This window comes from Anneissia japonica, unplaced genomic scaffold (genome assembly GCF_011630105.1).
Source record: "Anneissia japonica isolate Jap-2015-1 unplaced genomic scaffold, ASM1163010v1 scaffold65_len388318_cov190, whole genome shotgun sequence".
NCBI classification, from domain to species: domain Eukaryota; kingdom Metazoa; phylum Echinodermata; class Crinoidea; order Comatulida; family Comatulidae; genus Anneissia; species Anneissia japonica.
In genome coordinates, this window is record NW_022729881.1 from 135,676 (window position 1) to 150,117 (window position 14,442).

At 35.9% G+C, this 14,442-nt stretch overlaps 1 protein-coding gene across 1 annotated transcript in view; it reads left to right on the forward strand.

Annotated features, from left to right (window-relative positions):
- LOC117114755 (ATP-dependent RNA helicase DDX1-like) overlaps window positions 1-10,650 on the forward strand; it is a 29,922-nt gene extending 19,272 nt beyond the window's left edge. The window contains exons 4-7 of the mRNA XM_033258447.1: window positions 4,801-4,873; window positions 5,041-5,083; window positions 5,815-5,910; window positions 10,504-10,650. Coding sequence (XP_033114338.1) covers window positions 4,801-4,873; window positions 5,041-5,083; window positions 5,815-5,910; window positions 10,504-10,635 — 344 coding nt within the window. The 3' untranslated portion in view covers window positions 10,636-10,650. The remainder of the gene's footprint in view (window positions 1-4,800; window positions 4,874-5,040; window positions 5,084-5,814; window positions 5,911-10,503) is intronic.
- Window positions 10,651-14,442: the final 3,792 nt, after the last annotated feature.

Sequence of the window (14,442 nt, forward strand, 5' to 3'; positions counted from 1 at the left end):
ATTTAGTCACCCTTGTTAACAAATGCTTGAGTGGCAGAGTCCCTTCTCTCCAAAACACTTTCACCTCAGTTGACAGTGTACATAACTATTCTACCAGATCCAGTTCTGCAGGAAATTTAATTTTGCCTAAAGTCAGAACTGAATCTGGTAGAAGTTTTACTTTTAGGGGTTCTCGAATTTGGAATGCGGGGGTTAGGTAATTTTTTACTTAATTCGTGTTTTTTTTTTTTTTATGTTCTGTGTTGTTTTTCTTGAGATTTTATTGTTTTATGGGTACTGGGCCCTCTGGGAGAACAGTAACTTCTTACTGAAGATGTAACCCAGTATAAAGAATAAATAAATAAATAAAACTTCCTTGAGTCTTCATCTACTACCATTTGTTGGTATGCTTGACTTTATAAGTCTAAGGTAAAATATTTTCCACCAGCAAGTGTGGTGATTAGATCCTGTGGTGGAGGAAGGGGATATTTCTCTACATCCAAATACTGATTAATGGTCACCATAATCCCCACATATGCGCACATAATTATCTTCATTGGGTACAATTACACAAGAGGTTGCCCACTCTGCATGATAAACTGGTAGCAATATACTGAGCAATTAATTCATCTAACTTAGCATTAATAGCTGGCTTTAATTCATATGGTGCTGGCCTTGGTCTGCAAAATTTTGGTTCCACATTTCTTTTAACAGATAACTTCACCTTATGATTAGTCATGATGCGAAGACTATCCTTAAAAATGAATGAGTGTTTTTTACATATCTCAACCCTACTTGGTCATGTTAGGCAATGTGGCAGTTTGATTGTTATAAATTATCTGAGTTTCAAACACACCCATTACTGGTAATTTATCACCTGAATATATTCTGAATGTTTCATCATACATATTCAATGGAATGTCAGCAAAGTGACTTGCATAGAATTGTTTTGGAATTATTGTTTTCAAAGAATCTGTATCTACTTCAAACATAACCATTTTCTCATTATTCTCATTGATACTCATGGTGTTAGATTCTGGGTTTATGTAATTTGCAATATTTTAAAAATAGTTTCTATTTCAAAGGTACTTATTTTTAAAATTCTATGTCAACGGTCATTTGTGATGTCTCTGTTAGCAGTTTTAAATCTTGTCTTAAAGATTATTTAAGACAGCAATTTTGCAATTTCATGTTATGTGTTTTTCTTAGAGATTTTATATTTTATAATATTTATATTTCTCTGTCCTTTTTATATTTTCGTATTTACTGTTGAGGGCCCCCTCATGAAATATTGTTGAAAAAATAAATAAATAATGAAAACCTTCAATTTGCTATTGACTCTCTTGGTTTCTGCATGCATCCCCAAAATTTAAATCATTCCGATGTAATACTCGATTTCAGCATAAGGTGGGAAGCCAACAATTGCTGAATTCATCGTTTGTTTTGTCAACTTTTTTTTCTGGGGGTGTCACCAGGTTCTTAAGTAGCTTGTAGGTTTCACTACCTACTTTACCTCACTAATCCAATTCTGGTAGCCATTATTTTACTCTACCCCATCTACGTCGTCACTGTTGTATTCTGAATGTTCTTATTTGGAGTATAAACAATGAACGACAGTTACACACAACATAGAGTCAACACTTTTATTCAACACGATCTGTATGTATGTTCTGTATACGTTCAGCTGCTCTCACATGGTGAGAGCGTGTAGTGACAAATGCTGCCCTCAATAAATTATTGATCTCTTTCATACCTTTAGAATCATCGGCAAACAGGGCAACAGTGAAATTCTTGACAATAGGCATATCGTTAATGTAAAGGAGGAACAAAAGTGGTCCGAGAATAGACCCCTGAGGGACCCCTGAGATTACAGGCAGCCATTCGGAATAGGATCCTTCAACAGCAGTGCCTTGATAACGGTTGGATAAGCTGTCATCCAACAGTGAAGATTTGAGTGGATACCGTAAAACTTAATTTTGTGCTCTAGTAATGGATGGGACAAGCTAACAAAAGCCTTAGAAAATCAAGGTAGATAAAGGTCAATTTGCCTAGAATTGTCAAGAATATCACTGACACCGTTAAAAACTGTGAGGAGCTGACAAAAGGTAGAACGCCCTTTGACATACCCATGTTGTGAATCGTAAAAAAACACTTTTAAATTAGGATTAATAACGTCACAAACAAGTCTCTCAAGAATTTTAATTGATATATAAAGCAAGGATATTGGCCTGTAGAAGAAAGGAGGCGTTTTATTATATCGAAGTGTCAACCGAAGTGGAAGTAATTTGGCTGATGATCAACCATCTGAAATTACAAAGAGCCGCACCATACATTGCCCTTGCTGGGATTTACATTTTTGAAATTCTACATCGTGAACTGCTGATTTGATCAACTAGCATAAGCTTAGAACTTGTCCGCACACAGAAATCTCTAGCTGCAAAAATGCAACCATATCCTTATGCTAAGGTTATGAATTGAAACAAATTGTTCATTTGCCTACCAGAGGTGAGGCTACTTTGAATTTAGTGATTACTAATGTGCCAGACTTATTTTATAAAACCATCTACGTTGTCCCAATAAGTAGAAGTGATAAAAACCAAAATGTATAGGTGTAATTTCACGTCTTCCTGACGTGGAAATGTACTGAATACTCAGTACATTTGAAAACAATTGCGAAAAACAAACATTACGTTCTCTTCCCACCCACTGAGGGACCCCATTATGTGCGATAGTCAGGGTAAAGCTTGGTTTCCATATAATCGCTCACCCTATCGGCGACAGTTGTCGGGAAGGTTAAACCTGGTTTAACTTTTCCATTTGCGTTGCAGATGCAGATGAATCTGGGTGCATTGCTGGCTGCCCTGCGCAATCAGGAAGGCACCCCGACTCGTCTGTGTGTCACGACTGTCGCCGATAGGGTGAGCGATTATATGTAAACCCAGCTAAAACTCTGGATCGGTGCCTGAGAAGTCCCTATTCTCAAAATTTTCTTTTCCCTCAGCCCTAACCATGGTGGGGGCAGTGAGGTGGACCCTCGCACACCCCCTACCGCCAAATCCTGCATCTGCTTACCCAAGTCAAATGCATGTTTTGACCAATCAGTTAACAAATGTAATAATTATAATGTAATTTGAAATAAAATGTGATTGGTGTATTTTCTTTAATATTATCTAGTGTATTTTTGCATTTACATTGAACTGAATTAACATAACGAAAAATAATTTGATCAATGAGGTATGAAGGAAAACAATTTCTCTTAAGGATGGTAGTTAATGCCTTGGTATTATAATGTGCTATTGAAGGGATTTACAGTATAGTGATATATTTTCTATACAGTAGTTCTTCAAACTACATAAATTCAACATTATTACATATTGTTCCTTATATTATTATACATTGATTTTATATAGTTTGAGGAACTATTTTTAAATTTTTTTTAATTATTTTATTTTATTGTGTCTCGAGATTGTTAACATTAGGAGCTATATAAATATTAGTTATTATTATAGAAAAGTATCAATCCCTTCTGGCAAATCCTGGTGCCACCCCTGGAAGGTTGGGGTTACAGGACCATCACTGGAGGCCTGTTTTGATGACCAAAACAAGTTGACACCATTCTTTTAGACTTTGCTAAAGCATATGACACGGCCCCTCATAAAAGACTCCTGCACAAAATTAGACATTTTGGTATTACTCGACCTCTACACAAATGGATCTCATCTTTTCTTATCGGCAGAAAACAGGCTGTTAACATTCGAGGAATAGCATCAAAACCAGTCCACTCAGGAGTGTCCCAAGGTCACAGTCCTGAGACCCCTTTTATTTCTGTTATGCATAAAAGACCTGCCTGATGGACTCAAGTCAGATGTTCGCTTGTTTGCAGACTACTGCATTATCTATCATCCTATTACAAAGTCAAAACTGTGAAAGAATAACGATCTGAAACACCTCGAGAAGTGGGAAAAGAAATGGCTTATGTCATTTAAACCTGATAAATGCAGTGTTCTTATGTTTCAGTACAAAGAGAAATATTTTGGAATTTTCTTATCATCTGTCTGGTCATGTCCTCCAGCCCCTTCATCAACAGAAACATCTTGGAGTAACTCTATCTACTGATATAAAACGGAATCCGCATGCAGACAGGGTAGTCGATAAAGCCAATGGCGTGCTGGGATTCCTTCGGCGCAATTTAGGCAATGCTCCGAAGCATATAAAAGTCTGGTTTGACCACATGTTGAATACTGTAGCTCTGTATGGGATCCGCATACCAAGGGCAACATTGAAAAAATTGAGGCTGTTCAAAGACGTGCGGCTCACTTTATTACCAATAACTATTAGTGGGATTCCTCTGTTACTGCTATGCTTAAAGAAATCAACCTTCCTCCACTTGAACACAGACGGAATGTCAACAGACTAGTAATGATGCACAAGATTGTTCATCAAAATATTGATCTAAAGTTTGATAACCACCTGAAATTCAACAGACGAGCGACTGCTGCTAGGTGCACAAGAAACCATAATCTTTCATTGAAGATACCAAAGGCCAAGAGAAATCGCTTCCTATACTCCTTTTTTCTCAACACAGTGAAAGACTCCAACCGGAGTTTATCTGTTATACTATCAAGATCAAAATACAATACCAACATTTTTGTCCCAAAAAATCTTTTATTTTCTTTATTTCTTTTTTATCCTTATTTGCTTATTAGGGAATGATCATATAGATTTAAACAGTTTTACAAGTTTAAGTAGGCCTTGCACTATAATAGTAAAAAATACCAAAATATTAAAAACCATATATTATGTTTTTCTTCGTTTTTCTAGTTATCAATGTTACGATGCCAGATGAAAAACAGAACTACGTCCATCGCATTGGTCGAGTAGGAAGAGCCGAAAGGTAATCTAAAATCTTGAGCACTACCTCAGTATCCACTTCAAAGAGTTACTATTATCATTGATGAAATATTCAAGCTTAAATGAACCAACTGCCTGCAAGAACAGAATTACTTCCGTGACAGGAATTTTTACTTGTGTTTCAGCTTACTATTTTTTTTACTCTTACAGGATGGGTTTGGCAATTTCACTTGTATCAACAGTACCTGAAAAGGTATATTATATATTATTGTCTGTATTTCATACACATAACTTAATACATCTGGATAATATTACTCCACACCAACTTCACGCAAATACTGTACAATAGATATACTCTTTAAGAGTATATCTATTGTATTTGCGAATAATAATATTATTCTTGCCACAAATAAGATAAAGTTTTGGCTACCACAATAGTATTATATGTGTAAGCATGTATGTATCTGTCTGTATCTTTACTGCTTTTTTTTTTTTTAATTGTTGTTGGTGCTGCTGCTGCTGCAACTTTGTGCAGGTCAATTAGAGCCACAATAGCAAAAGACAGTGTGGTAGAAGGTCTTTTATAGTTTATCATAGTTTTATTTAATAAACCTGGAGCTGTTACATCCCCATTACTTGTAGTGTTGTGTATGTACGTTTTTATTGAGAAATAAAGTATTTTCTGGATTTGAAAATTGGATAAATAACAAGAACATGAAAATTGACTTTGTGCAGGTCTATTAGAGCCACAGCAAAAGAAGGTATTTTATAGTTATCATAGTTTCAATTAATAAACATGGAGCTGTTACATCAATCCCCACTATTTGCAGTGTCATGTATGTATGTTTTATATAGCAATATATTCTTTTCTGGATTTGAAAATTGGATAAATAACGAGAACATGAAAATTGTTTTGTCATTACGTGTTTGTGTACTTTTAGTAATTTAATAATAAAATGTGGAATATATAATCATTTGTCATAGGTTTGGTATCATTCATGCCCAAGCAGAGGTAAGAATTGTAACAACACAAGACTGAAGACTGATAATGGCTGCTGCATATGGTACAATGAAATGCAGGCAAGTTTGCATTCATACTGTATGTATCTGATTTATTTAATAACATTTTGTTTTTGTGGGATTTTAAAAAACACTCAACAATTGAAGTTGTATATATACATTACCAACATGACAATTTTGACTGGAAAGTGGCTGAGAGAATTCTTGGAATACAAAGACTCGCAAGTGTTTGGCTGGAGGCAACAGTACATGGATTTAATTTCTAATATTTCATCAAGCTTAGGAACCGTTCTTCTTTTACTTGACCTTTTGTTATGGTATATGCCTTAGACCTGTTGTAAAAGATCACTGGTATACTTTTAATTTATTTTCTTGTCCTTCTCCAACTTCGATTTTTATACGTTTTTTGGTCTCTCCCAATGTAATCTATTAAATAGATGAATCTCAGGGCAGGAGGGAGGTATACGTTAAAATGTTCAGCGGCATCAGCTCCTTGCGGGTGGTAGTGGTAGTAGTAGTTAGCAGTTGAGTAGGTGGCCTACAGGCTGAACATAAAACTACCAGTGACTGAAGTTTCTTTACAGCAAAAAAAATCCACTGGCAGATAAAATTACGCACCATGCATATCCAAAATATACATTAAAATGGCAAAATTGAAACTTGGAACAGAATCAAAGGAGGTTACACAGCAGGTACACAAGTCATCACAGAAAAAAAAAGGTTGGCCAATAGCTTAGTACTTCTGTGTACATATCCATCGAAAGTATTTTGCAAGTGGTCTGGCCATTATAAGAGAAGCATATTGCTAGGAATGAAGTAACAGAAACATGGGAGGGGATGGATGGAGTGATTTGTTTTGTAGATATTCGGAAATGTACTCTTCTTCATTCTGAAGTGATTAGAATGTCAAACTGTCTATAAAAAATTTTCAAAAAAATCTGGTTTCTCGGCATTAATATAGCAGAGTATCAGTATTTTCGGAATCTTAAAAAAAAGTCAGCGAGTGAGAAATGGGATCGCACTCTTCGCGTAACTATTTGTATTATATTTGGGAGCGAGGTATGTTCTTCTCTTCCGTAGAGTCATGTTATGATTACTTGTATTCTTTGGAAACCTCTGAGTATCTACTGTAGATGTTTTAGCACATTCTTTCCAAACTCATTACAGAGATGGAGATGTTTGTCAGCCATGGTCTGGAGTCCCAACTGTTCCAATGATCCCGTGTATGAGACGTAATCAGGACCAATAATGATCCGACATGCTCTCATTTGAATGCACTCCAGTTGATGCGTTTGGTTTCCGTTACACTACAGAGCAAAACTGGGGCTGCATATTCACTAATGGGCAAACATAACAGGTGTACACGGAAATCAAATCTTCAGTTGAGACACCAAAGTGTCTGGAAAGCATATATAAACTTTGACTGCTTTTACTAATGTTTAGTGAGACTGCCAGCCAAGATTGAACAGGACAGTCAGACCCAGAAGCCTGGTTTCGGACACCACCTCAAGCTCAACCCCGGCAATTTGAAGGCAAGGGGCATTAGGTGGCTCTTTTTAGAAGCATACCTTCATAACCTTGCACTTGCTAGGATTGAGCCCGAGGCGGTTGTCATTCGCCCAGTCATCCAGGTTCGGAACATCCATCTCAATTTGGCTTGGTTGGTATGCAGGACGGACCTCTACAAGACTGAGGTCATCGACATACTTAAAGCTTTTAGCCAGAGACTCTTCGGAGGCACAGTTGATAAAGGCCATGAAGATGATGGGACCGAGTTTGGTGCCTTGATACCACAGGAGAGAGTTTTCCATTGTGATAAACCACAGCGATATTGTGCACTCCTTTGCGACGAGATGTAAGGAAGTTTGTTATGCAAGGGAACAACTCGCTTTTGACTTCAAACATAAAGAGTCTCTGGATAGCTAAAAAATGGTCGATGCAGTCAAATTCCTTGGAGAAGTTCGTCGCAACAAGGGTGCCAACATTCCTTCCCTTATCAATACCTTTAAAAAAATGACCAAAAATCGCAATTAGACAATGTGATATGAATGAGCCCTTAATATCACCATATTGGTTACGGTCAATTACAGTACATTAGTTGTATTGTTCATCACCCAGTTTGAGACAAATCCTTCACAAACCTTTGTAAGAACCAATGTCAGTAAGATGGGCCTTAATTTAGATATTGAGGCGGGGTTGTCTTGGGAATCGGGGAAATTAAGGCATCCTTCCATGTTTGAGGAATGATGGCATATTTTAGTGAAGAATTAAATATATTACAAACAGGAGCGCTGAACTCACAAATTCTTTTAGCAGTCTCCCAGGAAGACCATCAGGTCCGGTTGCCTTTTTGGAGTTGATTTTTTTAAAACTGATTATACATATCCAACACTTTAATTTTTGGTGGGTGGTTTACAGCAATTTTTTTGACATTAATAGGGGTTCTCTCTTTAGTTACTTTAGCAAATTCGTCACTTACAGCTTCAGCAATCTTCATCATCATCGTGTTGGACCCCTGGGGCTGTAATAATAGGATGCTGATGGAATGTGTTAGTTATTGCCACAGAACCATCTGTTTTCTGAGTAAGGCAATCTGTTGTTTTGTATTCAAGACTTTTATCTCAGAAGAGATCCATGGTTTGTCATGGGAATGAAGTTTAATTAACTTAGTTGGAAAGTAATTTTCTATAGCATCTTGAACTGTAGAGAAAAAAGTGTCAGCCTTATTAGAGGTAGATGATGCATCAATAACTTCATACCAAGGATGCTGTGTAATCCATCTACCAAACTCGAAAATACAGTGCTTACGTAAGGGCATAATTATTTGCCCTTCTTACTTTATTCGATTGGTGACAAGTAGATAATATTGTGGTCACTTCTCCCAATAGGAGAGCCCACTATATTTTTCTTATGATAATCCTTAAGATTTGTAATTATTAAGTCCAAAATAGCATTACACTGAGTAGGTTTGTCTACAACCTGTTTTAACAAATGAGCTCTACACAATGGATATTTAAGTCTGTTCTAGATCTAGTAAAAATGTTAAAACCCCTTACTGTGATATAATCCTTATTGACCTTATCCGATTGTCAGGTTTCAGTAAAAAATGGAATATTAATGGATTGATATCTGTTTACTTCAATAATATTTCATGTTCGTCAGGTTTGTTGAATAATGATACAAGATACAAGATACTTTAATGATTTAATTTTACTTTAATGATTGAGCATTTGTAAGAGCATAGAGAAAGAAGAAACAACCCTGTAAGAAATTTATCTGTATAATTTTTTGTTACCTGTGCTGGTGATATTTTTGTAAGTACAGATATTCAAGGAAGGCGAAAAGAACTTGCTAGTCTGCCTTACAACCACCACCCGTATCGGGCATTTGATTTTCTGTCCTGCTTGTCTGCCTTTAAGATATACAGTTTTAAGTATTCCAAGTTAATTAAGTTCATGTTTTATATCAGATGAAGGTTTAATATTCCTTAATTCTTAAGACTTAAACGTCTTAGCATTCTATACATACCGTGCCAGAGTGTAGGGTAATTTCACCAATGTACAGTAGTAAACAAAGCTGCTTGTATTCATCTAGGAACCACCTGTTGAAATTGAGAACGACTTAGTGCAGCCATGGTACGTTAGGCCTGGTCAATTCCATATCACTCGTGTCAGTAAATAAGTTTTAACATCATGCAAAACTGTCAAATTCAATTAAAGTTGATAAAACAGAACAACGTCCACAAAATGCACAGACAAGACAAAGAACAGAGAACAATTATTGAGGAAAAAGATTAAAAAATCGGACAAATCTTGTGACAGCTACCAATTGCCACTACTGTACTTCCTTGCATTGTGACAGCTACCAAACTCAAGAATTTAAGGTTCATAGGAGGATAGAGTGTATGGTCACCTCAGCCCTGCAATGGAATTTTGAAAACAAAAATTATCCTCCAGGGCCCAGGAAATATTACATTTATAATACAAAATCATTTAATTTACTTCATTTTAAGAGTCAATATATCTGTACTAAAAAAATGGGGGGGGGGGGGAAAAGGGAACGAAGAAGAAAGAGAAGAGATTATTACAAAGAAAAAATGATTGTCTGTGTGTTTTTTTACCATTTCCTGACTCAGGCCAGCGTCGTTTTCTGTTGCAGTCTAACGGCAGTAGACCCGAGGCATTATGCCAAAGCAGAAGCTGCTGTTGTTACATCAAATTTGCCAGTGTGTTTATGGGTATGCGTACTAGTGAAACGAAGCTGCCTTGAGACTGATTGTTTGAACCTCTCTTAAAGCACCAAATTATATACCTTGAGTTGAATACACACAATCATCCAATATGCATCCAATATTATTATTTTAATAATTAAAATTATTATATATTATAGCTTGCATATCGATGATGCAGACTGATGCATATACCCGAGTGGCTTCCTCTGTCAGTATTTTTACAATTTTGTATAAATTTTTTTTTTTTTTACTGTTTAGAACATGTACATTTTGTTTGGATTGGTTGCTGAGCACACTTTGTAACTGTTTACATTGTGTAGTCATTCATAAACTGTGGAATTTCAGCATGTGTGAGAACATGTCACATAATATCCTAACCATATAACTTAGCTTAATATGAATATTTGGTGTCCATTGTACAGTATCTGGCTGATGTTGAGGAACACCTTGGTATAACCATTGACACTGTGGACAAGGACATGAAGGTATTGGTCAATGAGTTTGATGGCAAAGTCACTTACGGTCAGAAGAGTCAAAACAAAGGTAATAAATAGATTATTTCACATTTTTAAGAACTAACATTGAATAGACAAAATTGATGACTTGAGTCGTGTGACAGCTAGTGGGTGAAAATTTTGAAAGGACAGCATAAGTGTTGCTTGGTAAAAAAAATATACATGGTTTCTTCGGAGTGTTTCTGCTATAAGGCAAATACTAGTTGATTTTCAATAAATAATAATGTTGGTTGGAACACCATCAAACTATACTAAATTGATTAGAAATTTAATTTGGATATTTAATTAGGATATTTTCATGGTTTGCTGATCTTTCAGTGGAGGAACACTGGATTTTAAATTTATTCTAAACAGTTGATCGTACTTTTCATGACCACGTGGACTATCAAAGTTATCAAAGTGTGTGTTTATGATTTCTAAATTTGAAATCTTGGACATACTATTGATGTGGGATTACATCCCATGAGCACCAAAGTAAAAGCAATAAAGCAGGCTTCATCACCTAAAAATATCACAGAATTACTGTACAAGCCTACAAGGATTGTTATACTGTGTGTCTGTCTGTTGTATGTGTGTCCGTCCAGGCACAAACTAAAAAATCCACCGATTAACCTCAAATTTTTACATATTGACAATATTACATATATCTTGGTCCTTCTAATTTGCTGCTGATAGATGCAGATATTAGACTGTTGTTTATATGTTATGCTGACAGTCAACTCGAGCAGATTGTTCGACCGACTCGTTTGATTAGGCCATGTGTCAAGTTCTAGCCGGTGGACTGGAAGCGGTTCGGACAGTGTGCAAGCCCGATTGATGGGCTTGCCATCGCGGATGGATTGTGTTAGATACCTTGTTACTGTAGGTAGACACAAGCAACAACAACAAACAACAAACAACCAAACATACTGCAGCTGTGGTTTCCAATAGAATGACGATTTATTGTCGTACACATTTATTACGTCAACAATATAGTGTACACAATATCCATCTGCATAGCGGGCAACTCACTCACTGTAATAATTAATGTAAATACAGGCCATTAGTCCCCGTTTAAATTGAAAACCATTTTCTTTTTACATTTTTTTTTTTTTACATTTTAAATTTTTACACTCCCTTAAACACAATAATTTCTAGTTCAGAAAAAAAAAATGCATTCTCTTACTTTGAACTTCACAAAGAATATTGTACACAAGAAATTTATTAATTAACCAACACATTACAACATTATATGAAAAAAAATTGTACAATTACTGTATAAAATTACATGTGATATGTTTTAAAAATAAAAAAATAACTTTTATGATCATTTCCAAACTTACATACACACATCTATCCTTAATCTGATCCACAGGCCTTTTAAAAATCATTTTATTTCCCACATCAATTCGGTAGTTAAGAGGACCTTCTTTTTTTTACAACAACACCCGGAATCCATTTACCCTGTCCCAGGTAATTTCTAACATAAACTAAGTCATTTACTTCATAGGAATGCATCGTTTTGGTTTGTTTTTGCATAGCCTTGTGCAAACTATTCTTTACCAAACTATTAAGATTAGGGCGTAAATCATCTAGTCTAGTCCTTATTGGACGGTTCATAAACAATTTAGCAAGCGATTCTTTCGTTAACAAGTGTTCCAAACTTGTTCAAAAACCTATCTAACTTAGTTTGGGCATTCATTTCTAGCAGCCCTTAATTGCTACTTTAGTGACTGGACAAAACGGACATTAAAATTACGGTTAAATAAAGTTCTCAACACCCCAGTAGTTTTCTCTGCAGTTGTAGAATGCATAATAAGCCCTTCAGGCCATTTTGAAAAAGCGTCAATTACAATAAGGTAAGTGAATCCTTCAAACGGGCCTACAAAATCTACATGTATATGCTCCCAAGGTGTGAAAGCAGGTAACCAAGGATGCATAGGGGCAGTTACTGGATTATTTTGCAGGTTCATCGATTTGGGCATCTACTGTAATAATGGCCACCAAAAATATGAACGGGCTAAGGCCTTCATCTTTACTATCTCAATATGACTAATATGTAATTCATTTAAAACCCGTTTTTGCAATTTTGGAGGAACTATTACATGTATTCCCCATAACAAGCATCTCCCTCAACCGTTAATTCATTTCTCCTATTGTAGAAAGGCTTTAAGTATCGTTAATTTCTAATTCTGGCCATGTGCCATTCATCAAATACATTACATTTGATTACATTACGTCCTTTCTAGTATTATCTTTTATTTCAGCGCTAGTGACCGGAAGTATCTCACTCGCTACAATATGTGCAAATTTTACTCTGGCGGGGCGGTCCCTCTACTGGCTATCTAGATAAGCATTTGCTCTGCTGTTCCTAAATTGAATATTATAGTCAAACCATGAAAAATATAGAGCCCACCTCTGAATTCTCTCCGCAGCTAACACAGATAACCCTTCTTAGGACCAAATATTGTACTCAGAGGTTTGTTATCAGTTATCAAAGAAAAATTTCTACCATAGAGATACAGATAAAACTTTTTAAGTGCATACACAATGGCCAAGGCCTCTCTTTCAAATTGTGGGTACTGTTTCTTAGTTTTGTTCAAAAAACGAGAAGCCATACTCGGATCAAAGTGTTCTAAAAATCCAGAATATCTTAGCATATCTTTAGACTTTTCCCATGCATCTTTAGCTTTATCTGTCCACTTAAATTCTTGTCCTTTTTCTAGCATTTTTGTTGGTGCTAACACTGTGGCTAATTGAGTAACAAATGAACGATAATAATTTATCATGCTGAGGTATGATCGCAAACTGGTAGAACTGTCTCTTATACACATCTAGATGTGTATAAGAGACAGTCCCATGAGCACCAAAGTAAAAGCAATAAAGCAGGCTTCATCACCTAAAAATATCACAGAATTACTGTACAAGCCTACAAGGATTGTTATACTGTGTGTCTGTCTGTTGTATGTGTGTCCGTCCAGGCACAAACTAAAAAATCCACCGATTAACCTCAAATTTTTACATATTGACAATATTACATATATCTTGGTCCTTCTAATTTGCTGCTGATAGATGCAGATATTAGACTGTTGTTTATATGTTATGCTGACAGTCAACTCGAGCAGATTGTTCAATTTGGCAAAAAGTAAGTCAGAATACCAACTTTGAGCTCTTTGTCTTGTCTGTAGGCCGAAATATGGCATTCTGAAATCCGAAATTATTCAAAATGTCACTTTTCGCGATTCGCGAGTGCGTAAAATGACAAAGTCCAGCAAATTTCAAACGGCCATATCTCAAAAACGACATGGAGTATGACTTTCAAATTTTGCATGTGTTCATATGAGCAACATATCATTATTCTGACCAAATTTCATTAAAATCTGAGGGGGTCACCTGGGGACCTCTGGTTGATTTGACATGGAATGACCCAATACAGTGTCCTAGATATTCAATAGACGGTTTCATAAATTCGCACTTTTCCTGCTTTAATTTTAACCCACTTTCTTCCAATCTATCCAAAAACCAATCTATTTGCTGAAACAATCCTTTTTCAGGAATGTAGGACATAAACCACCCAGGACAATAACCACCTGGACGAAAACCACCCAAACTGGAATATACCATTGTGAAAGTAGGGTGGGCAGTGGGGTAGACAATGTTGGGTGGGCCTGTTTTTATCACCTTCACAATAGGATAGATTACACTGTGACTGTGACCTATTATACGCCTTTAATTCATTCAACTCTTTTGACAACAAGCGTATGTTAATAATCATTGTAGATCTCAGTAATCACTGTGCTTAAAGTTTGCATTTTTTTAATGATTTTAACATAAAAATTCAAAGCTTTATGGAAATTAAAATGTAAA